The 23243-nt window shown below is 44.3% G+C and overlaps 1 protein-coding gene across 3 annotated transcripts in view; it reads right to left on the reverse strand.

Annotated features, from left to right (window-relative positions):
• kiz (kizuna centrosomal protein) overlaps positions 1-23243 on the reverse strand; it is a 279562-nt gene that overhangs the window by 120733 nt on the left and 135586 nt on the right. For all 3 annotated transcript variants that reach the window (XM_070889889.1, XM_070889891.1, XM_070889890.1), the window contains 2 exons: positions 12456-13116; positions 2082-2442 (listed from right to left, as the gene is read on the reverse strand). In XM_070889889.1, the coding sequence (XP_070745990.1) occupies positions 2082-2442; positions 12456-13116 (1022 nt within the window). The remainder of the gene's footprint in view (positions 1-2081; positions 2443-12455; positions 13117-23243) is intronic.

A 23243-nucleotide genomic window follows, 5' to 3' on the forward strand; every position in this document is an offset into this window, starting at 1 on the left:
ATTTGTAACGATTTGTGCCGTCAACTCATTTACTTTATTTCGAATGCTGCGTGCGTTTCGGTCGAGTGTTTTAATACTAGTTTTTAAACCATGATTTTTTAGTTTTGACCCCTCCTGCAGCCCCTTTATATTCATACATATTGTCCCTTCCTATCACCTTGTGGCTTACACCTACCCCAGTGCTACTCTGCTCTGTTGCCTCCTGCCTTTTGCATTCTTTCTTGGGGTCCTGTTCATCTGTGCTCTCACCCACTCTAACTAGCTCAGAGCCCTCTCCTGGGTTCCCATCCCCCTGCCAAGCTAGGTTAAAGCCCTCCCAACCGTACTATCAAAACCACCCGCGAGAACATTGGTCCCGTCTCTTTGAGGTGTAACCTGTCCGACTTGTACAGGTCTCACCTTCCCCAGAAGCAGTCCCAATTGTTCAGGAAACGAAAGCCCTCCCTCCTTCACCAACGGGAGAGTGAAGAGCACCAGTTCCAACTGTCACAGGACGGGAGAGTGGAGAGCACCAGCTTTACTTCTCACCCTCTAATTTTGTCAGGATACTCAGAGGACCCAGCATCCTTGTATTGCATTTGTCAGGCTGCTCCTCAAAGTAAGCTTTTTTAATCAACTCGGATACAAAATAGTGGAAAGATCACCACTTAGAACAACATTTCAGATGTTTGCACCCAAAACAATTTTTGGAATGATGCAGCATATTTAACAAGTGACTGGCCAGAATGACTGGGAGGTGCAATGTCTTTCGCAATGTCCTTCCAGATTGAGGATCTGGGCTTGAATCTAGCACGGACTGATGGGGTGCTGGTCAATTTACTCTGCCAGCTAGAAGAGTATTTTATCAAAATAAATTCGGATAGCCTCAACCCAGTTCTTAGTGGATACAGATCTACACCGCAAAACTAGTTCAGTCCAAATTTGGCAATGTAATTCAGTAAGGTACAGTGGGGAAATTATGTTTTTTAAAATTTAAATTCCAATTAGATCAAGTGGTGTGAAGTGAATTTTACAATGTTCCCTTGCAGTTATTTAATGTTGGTAAAGAACAAACTCGGCTCTTTATTAACCTTAAACATTTGACCACCATTTGGATGCCCCCGGCTGGTACTGCACTGCTATGACAAACCAGTACCTGCAGTATAATGGGGACATTAATGTCACTGCAGAATGAAAGGTCTTTCATGTTGCAGTTAAAATCAGGTTTCAATAAATCCCGTCAATACATAAGAGATAGTTTTCTCCTTATTCCAGTCATTCTCTTGTGTTTTGCTTTTACAACAATATTTTAGTGGCATTTACTTAGGGAAAAAAGAAACATTTTGTGTATTTTGTGAATTTTGTATTATTCAAGGTAGATGATATTGGCAAAGAAATGGAACACATTTTGGACACCAAGTATCAAACATTCTCAGGTCAGGTACAGTATGGATAGATGCAGAGTAAACTTCTATCTAGAAGGCTACCCCAATAATATGCATCAACCCCGATTCCATCAGTATATTTTCTGCTTCCTGCACCACCCAGCCTCTCCAAGCGAGATTGCCAATTTAGTGCTGAATTACTTTTTAATATCTATATATTTAGTGGGGTAATAAGGCAGCTGTTACAAGGACAGATGTTGGAGAGAAATTGACTCTGCTGATTGCTGAGAGCACAGGAATATTTAGAAAATTGGCAGTGGGGTTCCAATGAGAAAGCCAGTTCTTCCATTGCCTAATGAAAGTTGGAGCGAGCCTGATGTAGCAATTTCAACAGCGATACTGGTAACCAATTTTTGTCTATTTAATCTAAAATTGACATCTGACTATTGTGTACAGTGCATCTCTAAGTAATGTGCATCTTGCTTTTCCTTCAACCTTTCACATTGAATCAGAAAATGTTGCAGCTCAAAAACAGGCCATTCAATCCATCAGGTCTGCGCTCTACAAGTATCACCTGCTCCCACTTCCATGCTCAGATAACTACATTTATAAAAACATCACTATTTGAAGTGACTTCTTAAGGATTATTATTTTTAAATCAAATCACCTAGAAATATATAACTTAATTTATTTATGCCACAGACCAACAATACTTACTCATCTTTCTGAGATTGTGCTGTAGATCCATATAGTTCTCCGTGAAGGTCACCTTCTGCAGATCCGCCATGGTCTTTTTGATCTAACACTGTTGGCTGACTCAAGAAAGATATAATGTGTTCTTTTTTTGAAACAACAGAGCTTTCATCTTTGGTAAAGGCTGACTCACTGGTCTTTGCGGGATCATCATTTACAGCTGTTTTAGGAGGTAGAATATGATTGTATGGGTCTTCAAAAAATTCCTTCAACTTCAATTCTTCACAGCTACTTTCTGAATCGTACATTTCATCTGCCAGCCTCCGCACATCCTGATTTGACCTCAGAGCCTCCTCTGCATCCTTTTCTTGATTCTGGGAGTTCACTATAGAAGAAAAAAAGATTGTCATTTGTCAGTAACAAATCCCTAACCACTTCCTACAACACTTTACTGCCACATTTAAACTTGCCTATATACTGAGTCCTTCCAGCTCTCATCTTGCATCTCCAATATAGACAGGCTATGTACCGACCTGAGACCTGTGAAAATCACGCAAGTCACTGGACTCAGACACTGGCTACCTTTCCTCCTTCCCACTCCATTCTGTTGCCTCGCTCCACTTCTGACACGCAGTCCTTCTCCCGTACGCTGTCTCTTGCCTTATAGTTCTCATCACTTTCCCCTCCTTTCCTATTGGCCCCCTCTTTGCTCTCCTGCCACTCTGCTAAGCCATCTTGTTTCCCCCCTCCATGCTCAACGCTTGCAAATACAAGCTTGCTAAATCCCCAGCCATGATCTGGGCACTGGCTTTAAATTCTTTAAAGTATTTTCCGTGTTTTTACTAAGGTATTCAAAGAACTTAAAGCTGGCTCCTGGGACACAGCTAGGAATACAATACAGCCTTTCTGGGAAGCAGGGATGGTTCACCACAAGCGGCTTTCTCAACACGGAGCTGGGAGCCTTGTAGTTCTTGATTAAAGTGCATACAGTAGGCAAATACACTGTTCATTTCAAACAAGTAACAGAGAGTTCTCAACTCAAAAGCTCACAAATCATATCGCAGAAGTCAGGGAGGCACACTGATCAAGGCTTACATTCTTCATTTTCCTCCAGTCTCCACCTCTCAAAATAACTGCCAGCCCCAGCGGTTCCCAATACTGCCACATGCTGGCCGGCCCCAATAGTTCTAGACCCTATAATGTTCCCACACCTGATAGCTGCTTTTCCCAGTCCTCAGACACCCTCATCTGCCTCTTCCCAGTACTCCCGTATGCTGCAACGATATCTGCCCAGATCCTGGAAGCCCCCCAACCAATGATTGCAACTGTAGCACACCTCTCCTGGTAGTCCAACAGGAAAGCATCCCCATTTCTCTCAGACACCAGCATATCCTCTGCTACTCCCAAATCCCACTATCAACTTCCCATTGTTCCTAGACCTTGGAGCCCCACTTCTAATGATCCAAGAATCCATGATTTCCTTTCTGGTAATGCTCATTCCAGCATCACCCCTCCCCAATTTTGCCACAATCAGTCAACTCCATCTTAGTGCTCTCACAACCCAAGATCACCCAGTCACCCACTCCCACACCGTAGAACCATCCTCCTGCCATTTCCAGACTGCCAATACAACCACTCCCAATATTCCCAGACTGGGAGCTTCCGCTTCCAAGATCCAATGACCTCAGTCAACAATACTCCAACACTCCCACCCCTTTCCGCTCCTCCCACCAGCTCTTCCTAGTACTCACAGATGCCAGAACTACACTCCCAACATTGCATAATTCCCCCAATGCCCAGTACTACTGCACACCCCCTACCTACCTGCAATATCTTCCCTGCCATCTTATATATCATGGACTTGAAAAACAGACATAAAATTGAGTACATAGCTCAACAAATGTGTATTAATAACCAAACTGATTTAAAACTTCCATGAAAATATGGGCATAATCACATAAATTGAGCCTGTAGATACCACTAACATTCCCATAATAATGTATACTAAAAATGCAATTTCAGGAATCACTTGCTATTTAATTTGGAGGCCTATTAACATGGGAGAGTAAGAAGCCTTTGGTACCTCTGTATTTCTTTGGGTCAACTTTTACAGACACCTTCGGAACAGTAGGGTCCCAAATCCCCATACCATTCCTCCTGCCTCTACCACTCCCCTCTCACCACGACTATCACATTTTTAAAACATCACCCCAAATGCTCCCACGCCCAGAAATACTACCCTGCCATTATTCTCACACCAGACTGCCAGACCACTAGCCCACTCCTAGTGTTCAAGCACCGCAAAACTCTCCCACCACTGTCACACCCCAACAGCCCCCTTCCATCATTTCCACATTCCCAACATCCCACTCCCAGTTCTGAGACTTTAGAACTTCCTTCCTATCACTCCCAGACTCAAGGATCCTCCTCTTCAATATTCCCAGGCCTCAACGCCTCCGTGTTCCACTTACATCGCATCACCTGGACCACAGGACCACAATCCCAACACTACCAAACCATGCAAACCTCCCCACTCCATTTCCCAGTATTTCCCAGAGGTTACATGCCTCCTAACTATCTGAAACTTTCAACATGGTCCCAACCATCTTCCTGTTTATCCTAGCTTTGGAAAAAAGATAGAGATAAAATTGTAAAGTTGATTACATTGCTATACAAGCATATAATAATAGACTACTGATTTCCAGTCTCCACAAAAATATAAATACAATAGCACCATTCAAACCTGAAAATATCACTCACCATCCCAGAATACTGGGAAATAAAAATGCGTTTTGATTTGCTGGATCATTGTAAATCAGTGGCCATGATAAAATATTATATGTTATAATGCATAACATAACACATGATCTTACTCAACATGAGCAACATGGAGAGCCACTCGTACTTGTTAATAAAGATAACATCGATTAAAATTTCACCAAAATATGCTGATTTGTATTGTGTAACATGCTTCTACTTGAACAAGTTCAGCAATTTTTCTTTGGTTCACAGTGCTGTTATTTTCCCCATTTATCCATAGGGGCAGACTTCACATCACCATCAACAACACTAAAATATGTGTGAAAATCTTGAACTGTGACTTATTGTATGGCCTGAGATTTTCCCTGATGATTGGCAATATTCCATACAGGACAACACTGCAAAAACTACAGTACTAACCTATATATATGGACAGAGAGCTCAGTCCATCTGTGGCCAGAAAATATTACTGCGTGCAGCATTGCTGGAGACATCCTGTTTATACTTACCATTGGTAAACCTTCTACGGTGTTATTCCATTCCACCGAGAATCGAGAGCTGCCTCAGTTATATTACAGTGCGGCCACCTAAATTGCACCTGCCTTTAGCAGCAGCACTGTAGTATAAATACAACATGACTGTCAGTAAAGCTATTATAGCTAGAACGTAATATTTGTTACCCCACCCACTCTGTTAATTATCAAGAGCTATCTCGCAAAAGATAGACAATTTTGTTCAGAACTGTAGATGACGTATATTTAAAGTTTCAATGTGACCTAGGAAACAATCACGAGTGTTTCAGAATTAAAAATTTGTACAGGTCATGTGCAGTGGATTACGCACAGCATCCTTTTCCTCTTGGAATGTGGCTTTGAAAACGACATAGAATTAAAGGATGAATGTCTTCTTTCTCTACCATCTGGAAGGGTCTTATATGAGTTTGCGACATCAAGGCCTGTTTTCTGTGAGCATGCATCCACACCAAAAAAAATCTGACCCTAATTTGGCACTGCTTCGGTAATCTCACCCAGAAAGGCCACAAATATGGCTAATATGGGAAGTGGAAAAATTAACACTGGGGTGAGTAGGGACTGCTTTTATGAGCTGGGGTTAAAGCACATTCTTTGAGGATGCAACGAACAGGGTGGATAAAGGGGAACCAGTGAATGTGGTGTATTTGGACTTCCAGAAGGTATTTGACAAGGTGCCACATAAAAGGTTGCTGCACGATAAAAGTTCATGGGGTTGGGGGTAATATATTAGCATGAATAGAGGATTGGCTAACTAACAGAGGACAGAGAGCCGGGATAAATGGTTCATTCTCTGGTTGGCAACCAGTATCTAGTGGGATGCCACAGGGATCAGTGCTGGGACCCCAACTATTTACAATCTATATTAACGACTTGGAAGAAAGGATCGAAGGTAACGTAGCCAAGTTTGCTGACGATACAAAGATGGGAGGAAAAGCAATGTGTGAGGAGGACACAAAAAATCTGCAAAAGGACATAGACAGGCTAAGTGAGTGGGCAAAAATTTGGCAGATGGAGTATAATGTCGGAAATTGTGAGGTCATGCACTTTGGCAGAAAAAAATCAAAGAGCAAGTTATTATTCAAATGAAGAAAGATTGCAAAGTGCCGCAGTACAGCGGGACCTGGGGGTACTTGTGCATGAAACACAAAAGGATAGTATGCAGGTACAGCAAGTGATCAGGAAGGCCAATGGTATCTTGGCCTTTATTGTAAAGGGGATGGAGTATACAAGCAGGGATGTCTTGCTACAGCTATACAAGATTTTGGTGAGACCACACCTGGAATACTGCGTGCAGTTTTGGTTTCCATACTTACGAAAGGATATACTTGCTTTGGAGGCAGTTCTGAGACGGTTCACTAGGTTGATTCCGGAGATGAGGGGGTTGACTTATGAGGAAAGGTTGAGTAGGTTGGGCCTCTACTCATTGGAGTTCAGAAGAAAATGAGAGATGATCTTATTGAAACGTTTAAGATTATGAGGGGTCTTGACAAGGTGGATGCAGAGAGGATGTTTCCACTGATGGGGGAGACTAGAACTAGAGGGCATGATCTTAGAATAAGGGGCCGCCCATTTAAAATAAAGATGAGGAGAAATTTCTTCTCTCAGAGGGTTGCAAATCTGTGTAATTCGCTGCCTCAGAGAGCTGTGGAAGCTGGGACATTGAATAAATTTAAGACAGAAATAGACAGTCTCTTAAACGATAAGGGGATAAGGGGTTATGGGGAGCGGGTGGGGAAGTGGAGCTGGGTCCATGATCAGATCAGCCATGATCTTATTGAATGGCAGAGCAGGCTCGAGGGGCCGTATGGCCTACTCCTGTTCCTATTTCTTATGTTCTTATGTTCTATATTGTTGGTCAGGGCAAAGTAGCGGGAAATATATTCTACAGCTGGGTGTGCTATAATTAACCTATGCTATACTTGACCAGATGCTGGCACTGGATGCCTGAAATGAAAAATGTCTGTTTCCCAGCTTTGACATCTCTCATCTTTATGAATACAAAAAAGATTATGGGCTAGAATTTGCACTGCATCGCCGCCTGGTTTCTCGGCGGTATTGGTCGTTTTGGGCAAAAACCAGGTCGGTGAAAATTTCCACTAAGAGTTCCGCCGGCGGTTTTGAAATACCACTGGGGAGCGGACCACCGGCGTGCACCGTCCAAAAACCGCGATTGTCAGAGTTTTGACTCAACAGTGACCCGTAGGTAAGTCGAAAAAAAACGCCCACGAGAAGCAGAGGGAGCACGGCAGTAGGTAAGTAGCCATGCAAAAAAAAATAAGTGAATGGTTTTTTAATAATTATTTGAAAATTATTTTACAGTGATTAAGGTGAAAAGGGTCCTGAGAATGTTTTCTGATTTTTATTTTGTTTTTTTGGAAAAATATTTTTTATGTTTTTCCCCCTCCTAGGCCCAACCCGTAGCCTCGGACTAAATTTTAGTAATTGCCGCCCATTTTGTTTAAGAACGTCCCAATCGGCCCAAGATTGTGTTTTCCGCCAAGATTCGGGGTGTAAGGTCCATTTTTTTTCGCCGGGCGGAATCTTTTCCTTTTTTTTGTGGAATTTTTCGCTGGCAGTAATTTTAAAATCTTCGCACTATTTTGGGCGGCAATCCAGCGCTGGCAGACTTTTTGGAAATTCTAGCCTTATATCTTGAAAAGGTATCCAGTGAGGGCAGTTTTTAACGTGGACTAAACAATGTTTTCCTACAGTTAACAAAATAACAGTTACAACTCCCATGGTCAGTTCAGCCAAGTCATGATGCTAGCTGCCATTTGCATACAACGCCAGTGTTAGTCAGGGCCACCAGATCAGTGGCAATTTAGCAATTGTGCATTGTACTGAGCCATCTTATATAATCATCAACATTTCAGCAAAGAGGTCTATTTTATGTCCTTTATTTTTGCCAGTCCAAAGCTCCACATCAGAGGTATCTACTCTAATCCTATTTCTCTGCTCTTTCTCCATATCCTTTAGTATTTTTCATCTTCAAATGTTTATCTAATTCCTGATTAAATGTCATGATTGACTCGGCTTTAATAGCTACTTGTGGTAAAGCACTCCATGTTCTAACAACCCTTTGCATGAAAACATTACTTCTAACCTCCTCTTTTATGCTTCGAAATTTATGACCCCGTGTTACCAATTCACTGACCAAAGTAAATAATCTTTTGTAATTTATTCTCTCAAACCTTGCTTAATTTTGCAACACTTCTATCAAATCCCCTTAACCTTCTCTGCTCCAATAAATACAGCTTGAGGTTATCAGATCTCTCATCACAACAATATTCTCTTAACCCAGTATCATTTGAGTCGCACCTTTTACATGGCTTTAATATTCTTTCTATAAAGGGTTCCCAAACTGTACTCAATACTCCAATTGCAGTCATAATCCCTTAGGAAAATAAGAACAGTAGGCCATTCACAGCCTTTCAATCCTGGTTCACCATTCTGTTGGATTATGTAACTCAACTCAATTTACCCGCCATTTCTCCATATTCCTCGATACACTTACCTAACAAAAACCAGCCATCTCAATCTTGAAAATTTCAATTGACCCAGCATCCATAGCCTTTTGGGGGATAAAATTCCAGATTTCCACGACCTTATATGCCAAAAAATGCTTCCTGATTTCACTCCTAAAATGGCCTACCTCTACTTTTAAGATTATGCCCCCTCGTTATAGATTCCCCCAGCAGAAGAAATAGGTTCTCTGTCTACATTATTGAATCCTTTTATCATTTTTAAACACCTTGATTAGCTCACCCCTCAACCATCTAAACTCAAAGGAATTTAAACTAAGTTTATGCAACCTGTCCCCATAATTTAACCATTTAAGCCCCGGCAGCATTCTGGCAAATCTCCAAGGGAGATCTTTCCTAGTTGTGGTACCTAAAACAGAACGCAGTACGTCAGATGGGGTCTAACCAAGGCACAGTACAACTGAAGCATCACTTTTGTATTCAAACCCCTTTAAGATAAAGATCAATATTTCATTAGCCTTTTTGATTACTTTTTGTACCTATGCATGGGCGTTTAGCGATTTGTGTACATGGATACCTTAATCCCTTTGTTCCTCCACAGCTCCTAGTCTCTCACCATTTAGAAAATATTCCAATTTGTCTTTCTCAGATCCAAAGTGGATGATCTCACATTTCCCCACACTGAACTCAATCTACCACAGTTTTACCCACTCACTTAGTCTGTCTATCTCCCTTTGTAACTTCCTCCTCCCATTCACACAACCTACCATGCCTCCAATCTTACAGTTATTTGCAAACTTGGACACACAACTCTCTAGTTCTACATCCAAATCTTTGATTTTATATGGTGAGAAGCTGAGGTACAGATCATTGGGGAACACCACTCACATCGTGCCAATCAGAGAACATTCCCTTTGTCCCTACTCTCTCTCTCTTATCTCCCAACCAATTATCAACCGATGTCACAAGGCTACTTCAGTTCTGTGCGTTTTCACTTTTTATAATCTCTGGTGTGGAACCTTATCAAATGCCTTCTGAAAGTCCATATAACCAACATCGATATTGTTGTATTGAACATCCTATGTGAAAAACCCTGATAGCACATGTGGTTTTAAATGCAGTCAGTGTTTTGCATTGGTTATTTTTAACTTGAGTGAAAAATAATCTGAATTTGATTTGAGTTCATTGATGTTAGCCAGGCTGGTGGGAGGGGCACTGCAATTGGTCTCACAGTTCCTGGATTAGGGAGTGGAAAATCAGACAGAGTTTCTGTTCTGTTGCTAAACAGCAAGCCATGCTGAAAGCAAACATGTGGCTATCAGGAGAGCATTGTACAATAGCCAGCTGACGTCGGTTCAGGCTCACAACAGCCATAGGATGATATTTCAGACAGTGATGCAGGAACCATAATCTAGCTAGTTACCACTGTCTTAAAGAGGGGTGGGGGGAGAAATTGGCAAGAATAAAAAAACTAATTCTATATACTGTATTTTAGGAACTGCAGTATGTTTTAGAGAGGGTAATGTGCTACACAGTTTCTTCACCCAACTGTACAGGTTGAGCCTGTCTCCATAGATCAGTATCTCAACTATAGACTCCCAACCCTATAGTTGAGATAGGCGAGGGCGAGGATAGCTGGATCTAGGAGGGAGGGAGATGGGCAGAAGGGAGAAGTTGGCTGGGAAGGGGAGCAAGGAGAGGGCAGAGGGGAGGATAAAGGGAGCAAGGGGAGGGAAGAGGGGAGTAGGATAAGAGAAGAGGAGGAGGAGATGAAGAAGAGGACAAGGAGAGGAGGGCAACGGGGAGGTGTGGAGCAGGGTAACTGGAGAAGAAGTTGGGGACATAGGAGCAAAGGTAGAGTAACTAGCTCAGCAAAAGGGTAACAGGCCAGAAAACTGTCTTGGCTGGGGGATACGGGGAGGACGCTGAGTGTAATTTATTTTATGGCCAGTCCATTTAAAGAATGCACGCAACGTGAATAGGGAGGGCATGTCTGAAATGGGGAGTGCAACAAATACAGTGTTTCAATAGGGAGGCAGTTTAGTTTACGACACAGGAGTCCCAGGATGACATTCACGTTGAAGCTCATTGCAAGACTGTTGCATCAGGAAGTCTTAAGTGGCCAGAAAAGACAAGAAATTTGGGATTCAATATTGACTGTTTGCAAATATGGGCATTTATTTCTTAATGTCATTGTGCAAAAAGTGTGGGTTTCAGTACAGCATAGGACTTAGAGGTTTCAAATTCATCTTAAAAATAACTAAGGCTCATAGCGCAGAGGCTCACATTGAGCATTTGCTGGTATTTTATGTATTTTATGTAATTCTATTACAAATTTTCCTGCAGCGCCACCTGGTGGAAAGTATATGCAATTGTTTAGATATTGGAACAGCCAGACTGGATGTGTAAATTTGTTTTGGCAGGTAATGTTACAAGCTTATTATTGTAATTGCCTATCAAAGTGTCACTTACAGACGTAATCGGTACTGCAAAGGATGTTGTGACACAACTATCATGGAAACAAAAACTGGGCAGGGTGTGAAATGGATAGCCGATCCACTAACAGCAACAATATAGCGCCTTTAATGTAGTAAAACGTCCCAAGGCGAATGCCCGGCAGTAACAGAGTAAGTTCACCCACAGTTGCTTTATAGTATGTCTACAAAAGTGACTCTCAAGCAATTCACTGCTTCAGATTGTGGCCCTTGACCAAAGATTCAAGTGCTCATGTCTATAACCCACATTTATTTTCATTTGCCAATTTGCTTCCCTTATCACTTGTAGAGATATGAACATCTTGTTGGTATACAATTCTATAGCTGCCCGCCAGTATTCATTGTGAGCATTGACATCAATTATTTGAAAGCTATTCGACTGTGTCTGAACTGGACTGTTTGCAACCTCAGCATCCTAGTCAACCCTGAGCTAAGTTTCTGATCCCATATTATCGAAGGAAGGATCTATCCGTGGAATCCTTTGATTTCTACATGCTCACTCTCGGCAACATCATGCGAAGTCACGCCATCGGGTTCCACCGATACAATGATACCCAGCTCTACGACACCACCACCTCTCTCGACCCGTCCACTGCCTCTATTGCCCGACATCTGGTCCTGGATCAGCCACAATTTCCTCCAATTAAACACTGGGAACACCAAAGCCATTGTCTTCATCCCCCCATCAAAAACTCCAGCCCTCACCATCAATTCCATCCCCTGCCTGGCCACTGCATCAAACTGAACCAGATTGTTTGCAGCCTTGGCGTCCTATTTGTCCCTGAGTTAACCTTTCACCCCATATCCTCTCCATCACAAATGCCGCCTTTTTCTACCTCAATAACACTGCCCTGCCACAGTCCATTTGGTGCTGAATCCCTCAACCATGTTTTTGTTACCTCCAGCCTCAACTATTCCAATGTGCCCCTGGCCGGCCTCCTATCTTCCACCCTCCACAAACCTGAGCTCATCCAAAACTCTGCTGCTTGTGTCTTAACCAAGTAAATAAAATGCAGTATTCCAATTAAAATAAATTGTTTTTCGGTTCTATTTTAAATAAACTACAATGTACACAAAAGAGAAATGCTTAGTACAGAAGTGCACGTTGACCAAAAAACGAAGTATTACCTAATTGAAAAGTGTTGTTTCCTTTTATGTTCATGGCGAAACCTTCTGAAGACACAGTGTCTTGGAGTTGCTCCATGGGCAGCCTCTGAAACTGCTCAGGTGCATGTTCACTTACAATAGCGTCTTCGTGACTATTCTTTTCCTCTGTCAGGTGACTGTTAAAATCATCCAGCATTGTGTTTTGTGTCAGCTCTTCCTTAATGGGCTCTAACTGAGCCACAGGTACAGGGAATTCCTGACTGCCAGCTAAACTATTTGCTCTAATACTCCTATTACCTTCTATCCCTTCATACTGATGTCTTTCACCTCCTGAAGAGATTATGGGGGTGAATGGCATTATTTCACTGGTTTGGAGTCCTGTCTTCTTGTCTATTATGTCAGAAAGAGTGTGGAAGTCTTGGCTTCCCTTGCTTGACACGGGCGACTTCAAGTTGTCCATCACAGAATTACTGTGCATCGCTGTCACTGATGCTGCCTGCCTGTTTGGCTGAGAAGATGAAAAGCTCTCCATGGGCTGGTGATATTTTTGTTGTGGACTCAAACATGTTCGATTTGAGGTCCCTGACGTTTCTTGGCCCATAAAGCAAGTGGCAGTGTGATATAATCCCTTTGACAGGTCTTTTCTGACATCTGTACTCATTTGTCTTGATGAATTTCTTGCCTGAAAACAAAACACATCAAACATTACCTTGCAAGGAGTGTAATTTGTCTGCTCAGAACTCTGTCAACAAATTATGTATAAAATTAGTCTAATAAGCATTTTTTCTTTAGCTGACAGCAAAGAAAAGTAGTAAACTCAAATACAGAACATCAATTTGGAAACATTTTTGGACCACAATAAGTACATCTTTCAATACTCGGAACTCCTTCACGGCAAACGTGCCAAAGGTAGGCAGAGGAAACGTTACAAGGACACCCTCAAAGCCTCCCTGATAAAGTGCAACATCCCCACTGACACCTGGGGTTCCCTGGCCAAAGACTGCCCTAAGTGGGGGAAGTGCATCTGGGAGGGCGCTGAGCACCTCGCGTCTCATCGCCAAGAACATGCAGAAATCAAGCGCAGGCAGCAGAATGCAGCAAACCAGTCCCACCCACCCTTTCCCACCTGTGACAGAGACTGTGGTTCTCGTATTAGACTATTCAGCCACCTAAAGACTCATTTTTAGAGTGGAAGCAAGTCTTCCTCGATTCCAAGGGACTGCCTAGGATGATGGAATAGGCTCAACTTTAAATATGAACCAAAACTATTTTATTTTTCAATCAGGTCTGATAACATTTTATAACTTAGAATTATAAACTCTTTGCAATTATATATGGCTCCACTCATAAGTATAATTAATTCTGTGTTCAATGGCCTGAAGCTGAGTATTCCACTTATTTAAATATGGTACAAAATATAACAGAAGGAAGTTTTACATTTTTGGAACATGCTGCTTTAAATTCAGAGGATAAGTTAGTAACTATGGGCCCAAGTTTCCCCCCAGGTTTAGAACGGCGCATCTCTGTGCAGTGTGCTGACGTTTTAGAACAGAAACGGCGCCTATTATTTACTTTGGTATTCTCCCCTCCGTCCGGTCAATCCAGGCCATTGGCACAGCGCGTGGAGGACGGAGCCAGGTCCTGGCTCTGAAAACAGTGCCGGGAACGCTGCACATGCGCGTTCGAGTGCGCGCGCATGTGCAGTAGTTCCTCGCCCCCAAGGCTGCGTGGGAGGGGCCCGAAGCACACTTCCCCTAGCCCTGGCCGAAGGGGCTCTCACCGGGGCGGCGAAGATCAGACTTGGGCCTCCTGTTCAGCTCCCGCTCCCCGCGCCCCCCCCCCCCCACCCTCGGCTTCCGCGCCCCCCCCGCTCAGCCGTTCCCCCTCCTCTCCCCCCTCCACGGGGCCCGCCCGGCATCTTGCTGGGAGTAGGCCCCGCCCGAAGTCTTCAGCGGCCCAACCAGGCATCTGCGTCATCGATGGGGCCCGCCTGCCCGGCATCTTGCGGGGGGCCGACCCCGCCCGGCATCTTGCTGGGGGCGGGCCCCGGCCGGCATCTTGCTGAGGGCGGGCCCTGCCCGGCATCTTGCTGGGGGCGGGTCCCGCTCGAAGTCTTCGGACCGGCTTTCTCTCGTCGGCGGGGCCCGTTCAGACCCCCTTCTCCTCCCTCCCCCCTTCTCACTCCTCTCACCCCTCTCACCCCTCCCTCACTCCTCTCCCCTCTCCCTCCTTCCCTCCTTTCTCACTCTCCTCCCTCCCTCCTCTCCCCTCCCCTCCTCTCCCTCCCTCACTCGTCTCCTCCTTCCCTCCTCTCCCCCCCTCTCTCCTTCCCTCCTCCCCCCTCCCTCTCTCCTTCCCTCCTCCCCCCTCCCTCCTCCTCTTCACTCCCCTCCCTCTCCTCCTTTTCCATCCCTCCTCCCTCCTCTTCCCCTTCCTCCCCTCCTCTCCGCCCCCCTCCCTCTCTTCCTCCCCCCCCTCCTCCCCCCACCCCCTGCTGTCAGAAACACAGAGAGACATTGACAGAGACAGAGAGAGAGAGACACTGACGGAGAGACAGAGAGAGAGAGAGAGAAGCACTGGGGAGGGAGGCGGGGGGCTGTCCCAACATGCTGTTGGAGGGCTCCCGGTGCTACAGTCGGTGAGTAGAAACGTAAATTTTTATTGATTGATTTTTTAATTAAAATTTTTTTTTTTATTTGTTTGATTTATTGATTTATTTATCATTTATTATTGATGATGGCTCTTTATTTATAAAAAGAGTGTTTAATGTTTGTAAACTTCCCTCCCCACCCCACCCCCAATCTCTCGTTCCCTATGCCTGATTTATAAGTATAGGCAAGATTTTTCTGCGTGTACAAAAATCTACACTTACTCCATTCTAAGTTAGTTTGGAGTAAATTTTCGCTGCCTAAACTTGCTAAACTTGGCTGGATGTGCCCCCTTTTGAAAAAAAAAATCTGTTCTAAAATGGAACTATTCTAACTCACTGGAACTGGAGCAAACTAAATGCCGAGAATTGCAATTTCTAAAGATGCTCCATTCTAAACTAGTTGCTCCAAAAAAATAGGAGCAACTCAGGCCGAAACTTGAGGCCTATATGTCACTCGTTGAAGCTGATTTCACTTTTGTGAGCTATTTGCTATCTTGTGGATGTCATTAATAGGGATTAAAATGGGAAATCACTGGGCTGAGCCTATAACTAAATAACCACATATGTATATTTTAATAATTTATTGTTTGGTCAGTCTAAATCACTAGCTCCCTGACATTTTGCATGTACATTTACCTCATTTGCACTCACACCAACCTTTTCATTTACTTAGCAAACAGAGGAAACTATACCTCTAAATATTCAGAACATAACCATTGATATCAGGGATCATACTGGGAACACGTTAATGCCTTCCCAAACTGTCTATTATAAACCTATTCATATTTATCATCACATTAAACCATAGAAATAAAGGGGGCGAAATTGCCCCTTTGCGCAAGGCCCGTTAGCACCTCTGGGGACAAGCGGCAGAAGCGGCCCAACCAAAATTGCCCCTGGGATGCCACGGTCGAAAACGGCTTTGTGCCGAGCCCCGCAGTTGGCGTCCTGGGCGGTAGCGCACACGCCGCTGATGTAATTGCCGTGCGTGCCGACCCCTTATCACCCCATGCTGAACCCTTTGCGCCCTGCAGGAGAGCGGTCGGCGCCAGGCAATGCCACCGACAGCTTCATGGGGCACAAAGTTGTTGGTGGCTGGGGCGCTGCGGCCTCCCTTAAAGGGGAGGGCCCAGCGCCGCGGCCGCCATCTTAATTGAATTGTCAGCCAATTCTGGAGTCAGCCTGACAATGGTGGACGCTGGTTCGGCCGGGCCGCCAACAGGCAGCCGGCACCCCCTCTTGGGTGCTGGGCGGCCGGCCCGGCTGAAACCCTCCCTGTTGGCCCAGTGTGTCACGGAGCCGGCCCGAGGCTTCGCAGCGTCCCTCCCCTTTAAGAGCGTGAGAGGGACATTGCGACATGTCAGCGTGATGCAGCACATCCGTGTCGCGCTGACTCACTGAGAGGGCCCCGAGTGCGCCAGCATCATTTTTGAAACTTCAAGAGCCTAAATCCTAGGGCTCCTGCATGCTGCTGCCGCCGGGCGATAAAACATCTGATAATTCAAATTATGCACCCCAAACCCAGCACGGGGCAATGTCGCCCCCAAAAACTCAGACCAGCAGTGACAAGTTATTGCAACATACTATTTTCAGAGCATTTATTGAGGCAGTTCTGTAGAGTGAATGGAAAAGGGAAAATCAGCCCTACTGCACACGACACAATATATTATGCAAATAAAATATTCTTAAATTTTTTTAAATTATGAAATTATCTATACCCATAGCAAGTAATAAGAATGGACACACAACAGTGAGTAGTGAAATATGCAAAAGTACACCATCGTGTGACACAAGACTGGGCTGATGCAATGTAACAGATTTACCTATTTTACTTAACATCTTTCATTTTAAAGCTGATGCTGGCATTGCTCAGTCAGTCAGAGAATGTGATGTTTTATAAATGTGGGCCGGCAAAGCCCAACAGAAACAGTCTCATCCACTTCCTGCAGAGCCAGAAATGCCCCACTTGTGACAGGGTTTCTCTCCACTCCATTCTAACTTTCTGTTCTCATCCCCTGCTCAACAGTCTCTCTTTCTCCTATTCACTCACCCTGAATAAGGTGCCTTGCTCCCAACCAGGAGAGTCTCCCTTTCTCTCTCTCTCTCTCTCTCTCTCTCCCTTTCCCCTGCCTTTGTTCTTTCCTCATTCGCTGTGCCACAGCATTCCTGAAATAAAGTTAGGAGTTTGTTTGTTGGAGACAATTTTCTGTGCATGTGTGTATTAGGGCAACATTGGCTCTACCAATAGTTGTCAAATATTCCAAGGCTAAGTCCCAGCACTACAAACTTATTTGACCTGGCTTCACCAGAAATTCCTCTTATCCTCTCAAGCTAAAGATACTGGGCGGGGGTACAAAATAAAATGTGCTTCAGTCTCTCCCCTATTTTACTTTCCTTTTCCTCACCCTCTCTCTCCACTCCTTTTTACACACTTGCTGCTTCTGCAACTTCTCTTTTACCTTGTCTCCCTACGGTTTATCTTCTATTTTATCTCTCTCGCCTGTTTTTGCAACACTTTATGCCCTCCTATTTACTTCAACATTTGCACTGGACATGCAAAGACAGTACAAGGGAGAAAGAACAGCCAGAAAAAGAGAGATCTCGGGAGGAATTGAGCCACTGTTAAAGCACGTCCACATCGGAGGAAGCGAGGATGGCCCCTTGTGCAAGGATTGAAGTAACAGATTTGTTGGGGTCTATGCATTGAACCTCGGTATGGGTCAGTGTTGGGAAACTTCTGAATGTGGAGAATCAGCTGGCTACATGAGGATTGTGAAGCTTTGGTGGGGAGGGTGAACCCAAAATACAGGGTGTTCAGAACCTTGCAGGTGCATGATACAGTTTTGTGGAAGAGGGGGCAGAAGTTTGTGATTTTTTTTTGTGAATTGTTGCATAATTGCAAGGATGTTTAAAATCAGAGGTTGTTGCCAATTTAAAAACCTGGGGTGTTTTTCAGGTTTTATTTTTAGTATCAAAAGCCAGGAGAAAAATTGGAGCCTAAAAAAAATTATCATCTTGAATATCACAATTTTCAAAAAACCAAGTGAGACTAATAGAGCATTGTTAAGCTAATAAGCACACCACTTTTATGGGCCTCAATGGTGGTTCCAAAAGCTCTGCCAAGCGTCTACTCGAAGTAGTTGCGTTAAACCAGGATGGTCCTCCTGGAATCTTGGATGTGGCCAAGTCTGGAAAACATTCTCTCAGCATAAGCTGGTCTAGATGGGACAAAGGATGCAAAAAGCACGACAACCTTGTGCTCTCATGCCTCAAGTTATTTCCCATCCAGATTTTGTCACTGAAAGTCCGGTCCTGGGATGCACGCTTGTGAGGTGATGGCGCGCATTTGCATGATGACGTCACCAACGCAGCAGAGGCCTGCATTTCAGCTTCTATTAGGAGCAGGTAGAAGTCTTCTTTTTGTAGGTCAGAATCAGGTAGAAATTTTTTTTTTTACTGATTCACCAATCCAGGAATTTATCGGTGGATGTGTCAGTAAAAACTAATTTTAAAGATCTCCACATATTTGTCATGAGATGAATTTTCTTTTTAAGAGGGATACAGTAGTGGGGAAAATGTTGGAATCAATCATTAAGGATGAAATAGCAGTGCGTTTGGAAAGCAGTGACAGGATCGGACTAAGTCAACATGGATTTATGAAAGGGAAATCATGCTTGACGAATCTTCTGGAATTTTTTGAGGATGTAACTTGCAGAGTGGACAAGGGAGAACCAGTGGATGTGGTGTATTTGGACTTTCAAAAGGCTTTTGACAAGGTCCTGCACAAGATATTGGTGTGCAAAATCAAATCGCATGGTGTTGGAGGTAATGTACTGACGTGGATAGAGAACTGGTTGGCAGATAGGAAGCAAGAGAGTCGGGATAAATGGATCCTTTTCAGAATGGCAGGCAGCGACGAGTGGAGCGCCGCAGGGCTCAGGGCTGGGACCCCAGCTCTTTACAATATACATTAACGATTTAAATGAAGGAATGGAGTGTAATATCTCCAAGTTTGCAGATGACACTAAACTGGGTGGCGGTGTGGGCTGTGAGGAGGACGCTAAGAGGCTGCCGGGTGACTTGGACAGGTTAGGTGAGTGGGCAAATGCATGGCAGATGCAATATAATGTGGATAAATGTGAGGTTATCCATTTTGGGGGCAAAAACACGAAGGCAGAATATTATCTGGACGGCGGCAGATTAGGAAAAGGGGAGATGTAACGAGACCTGGGTGTCATGGTTCATCAGTCACTGAAAGTGGACATGCAGGTACAGCAGGCGGTGAAGGCGGCAAATGATTTGTTGGCCTTCATAGCTAGGGAATTTGAGTACAGGAGCAGGGAGGTCTTGCTACAGTTGTACAGGGCCTTGGTGAGGCCTCACCTGGAATATTGTGTTCAGTTTTGGTCTCCTAATCTGACGAAGGACATTCTTGCTATTGAGGGAGTGCAGCGAAGGTTCACCAGACTGATTCCAGGGATGGCAGGATTGTCATATGAGGAGAGACTGGATCAACTGGGCCTTTATTCACTGAAGTTTAGAAGGATAAGAGGGGATCGCATAGAAACGTATAAGATTCTGATGGGACTGGACAGGTTAGATGTGGGAAGAATGTTCCCGATGTTGGGGAAGTCCAGAACCAGGGGACATAGTCTTAGGATAAGGGGGGTAGGCCATTTAGGACTGAGATGAGGAGAAACTTCTTCACTCAGAGAGTTGTTAACCTATGGAATTCCCTGCCGCAGAGAGTTGTTGATGCCAGTTCATTGGATATATTCAAGAGGGAGTTAGATATGGCCCTTACGGCTAAGGGGATCAAGGGGTATGGAGAGAAAACAGGAAAGGGGTACTGAGGGAATGATCAGCCATGATCCTATTGAATGGCGGTACAGACTCGAGGGGCCGAATGACCTCGACCTATTTTCTATGTTTATGTTTCTACTGTGATGTGGATGAGAAACTGGAGCTGTAACCTATGAGCACTTTTCCTGCGTGTGATTGACAAAAAAAATTACATTAATCTTATTATGGGAAGCCATTCTCAATGAAAAATATAATGAGGGTGGAAAATAACCAACTAGAAGGGGGAAAACACAGAGGCTTAAATGTTTATCCAATAAAGAGAAAGAAAACTGACCAACAAAGAAAACAGACTCAATATGGCAGACACAAAAACATTATGAATAGATCTCTTATACATTGCAAAAATCTGTACAATAAGTTTTAAATTCCAGTATTGTCCACTTAAAACATTCAGAATACATATGCTGTAAACATTATATTCGAATGCATTTCAAAGGGTAATAATGCCTGTAGTTCAATGTGCTGTTGCCAGCTCTATGAAATATTTTAAAAATAATTTAAAGGAAAAAACATATATAGTATAACTTGCATTCTGGATTTTTATAATTATGGAATAAAAATGAACTTTATTATCTATCCACGCCAAACCAGGTTTTATAATTAGTGTGGTAACAGTAATGATCAGTGGAATTTTTTTTAATGTTCTCATTCCTCTCCTCTCCTGAAGGCGTTATCTCACTCACTGGAGTATTTTTCCATGGGCTCTTGCTGCCCTCTAATATCTCACCCAAGTGGTGATTATTCATGCATCAGTCTTAGCGGTGAGTGCCAGCAGGTTATCCAATTACAGAGCACATCACAGCCAAGGCTGAAGCCTGGTCCTTTCCTCATCCTGCGCCAACACATGCGCATGTCCAGTAGAGGTAAGCCTGTAGCAATCAGCAGCAGGAGAACTGGATGACTTGCCCTCCCCAAACACAAACTGAGCAAGCAATTTCCACAATCCCTACCCTGAACAAAAGATAAAGCTGCATTGATGGTATGCTCCACCCTCATTATAGCAAGCCTTAGGAGCCAAGGATTTTGCATGCTATAATGAGTTGTGAGCTGTCGTGAACAAACCATAAGCATAACTTGCCATGAAATGCAGCATAAAAGAAACATGACTCAAGGTCAGGAAGCCTTACAACACAGAGTCTCAGAACTTAGAGAATTATAATGAGCTGGGGATATATATTTTAAAAAGACGAATAAATTATATTTTCCATTGATTCTTTGTTAAAAATGTGTATATGAGAATTAAGTTTTTGTCAGTAAACAATGACTAATGAGTTATTTAATATGTAATGACTATATTCAATACTCTCAGATGTTTGGCTTCTCCAAATTTGTTCCTGCAATTTATAAAAAGATATTCAACATTTACTCTTGGAAATTGGAGATTTTATTTTTCACAGTAGCATAACTTACCTAACTAATAAGCAACAAGGTCACTCTCACTCTTACTGTAAAACTCAATCTTTGATTCAAGTATTGATCAAACATACAAGAGCCGATTTTAACCTGCCGCAACCGACAGGAACAGGGTGGTGACATTTGTGGTAGAGTACTTACTGCTACATTCATGATATGCTCCAGTCTGCCGCCATCTTAACAACTCAGTTTCCCAAGTCGTCCAAGGCAAGTTAATAGGAATGGATATTATTGTGTTCCTAACACAGATGAGACTGCACACAGGAAGGTTAAAGTAACAGTGACCTCAGTCTTTATTAAGACACTCCAGAGTGAGGAACAGGCTTTAGGAGCCGGCTGAAATGCAGTGCTCCCAAGGGATGTTGGTATCCTTTGGGACTTCAGGGGATGCACTCCCTGGTGGCGGAACATGGGAGTGCATGCTTTACAAATATACAACATCACTCCCCCCCAAAGTCAAAGTGAAAACTATTTACAAGGTGAGGCAGTCGGGAGCCTTTCTTTCCCTGGTGGACCGCCTCGGTACAAATGTCTGTTCTGGTGTGTTGGCTGTGCCCTTGCTGGGCTGGCGTGTTGTTGGCCCTACAGGGCTGCTGGGGGAGCTTGGCCTTGCTGGGCTGTTGGGCGTGATGGGTTCGATTTCCTGGTCCGGGGTGGTGTCGTTGATCCTTTGGGTGTGTGTTGTGAGCTCGAAAAAACTGGTGTCTGCTGTGGGTTGTTCAGGGCAGTCTGTGAACCGCAGCCTCGTTTGGTCCAGGTGCTTTCTGCAAATCTGTCCATTGTCTAGTTTGACTACAAACACCCTACTCCCTTCTTTGGCTATCACCGTGCCCGCGATCCACTTGGGACCATGTCCACAGTTTAGCACATACACAGGGTCATTCAGATCAATTTCCCGTGATACAGTGGCGTGACTATCGTTTACATTTTGTTACTGCTGCCTGATCTACCTGATCATGCAGGTTGGGGTGAAGCAGCGAGAATCTGGTTTTAAGTGTTCTTTTCAAGAGTAGCTCAGCTGGGGGCACCCCTGTGAGCGAGTGGGGTTCCGTGCGGTAGCTGAGCAGTACTCGGGACAGGCGGGTTTGGAGTGAGCCTTCTGTGGCTTGTTTGAGGCTCTGTTTGATTGTTTGGACTGCCCGCTCTGCCTGCCCATTGGAGGCTAGTTTAAACGGGGCCGAGGTGACATGCTTTGCGGGTCATGAATTCTTTAAATTCGGCACTGACCAGTATTTCAGGCAGGCCGTGGGTGGCAAACATGGCCCTCAGGCTTTCAATGGTGGCGGTGCCGGTGCTTCCCGAATTATTTCACATTCAATCCATTTTGAAAAGGCATCCACCACCACCAGGAACATTTTACCAAGAAACGGGCCCGCATAGTCGACATGGATCCTCGACCATGGTCTGGAGGGCCAGGACCACAAACTTAGTGGTGCCTCTCTGGGCGCGTTGCTCAACTGAGCACACATGCTGCATTGCCGTACACAGGACTCTAAGTCAGAGTCGATGCCGGGCCACAACACGTGGGATCTGGCTATCGCTTTCATCATTACTATACCCGGGTGTGTACTGTGGAGAGCCGAGATGAACGTCTCCCTGCCCTTTTTGGGTAGCACTACGCGGTTACCCCACAACAGGCAGTCTGCCTGAATGGACAGCTCGTCCTTTCGCCGCTGGAACGGCTTGATTAGCTCTTGCATTTCAACGGGGATGCTGGCCCAGCTCCCATGCAGTACACAGTTTTTTTTACTAGGGACAGCAGAGGATCTTGGCTGGTCCAAGTCCTAATCTGGCAGGCCGTGACAGGTGATTTATCATTTTCAAATGCTTCCATGACCATCAACAAGACTGCGGGCTGCGCCACCATCAACAAGTTTGCAGGC

Source organism: Pristiophorus japonicus, chromosome 9 (genome assembly GCF_044704955.1).
Source record: "Pristiophorus japonicus isolate sPriJap1 chromosome 9, sPriJap1.hap1, whole genome shotgun sequence".
NCBI lineage: Eukaryota > Metazoa > Chordata > Chondrichthyes > Pristiophoridae > Pristiophorus > Pristiophorus japonicus.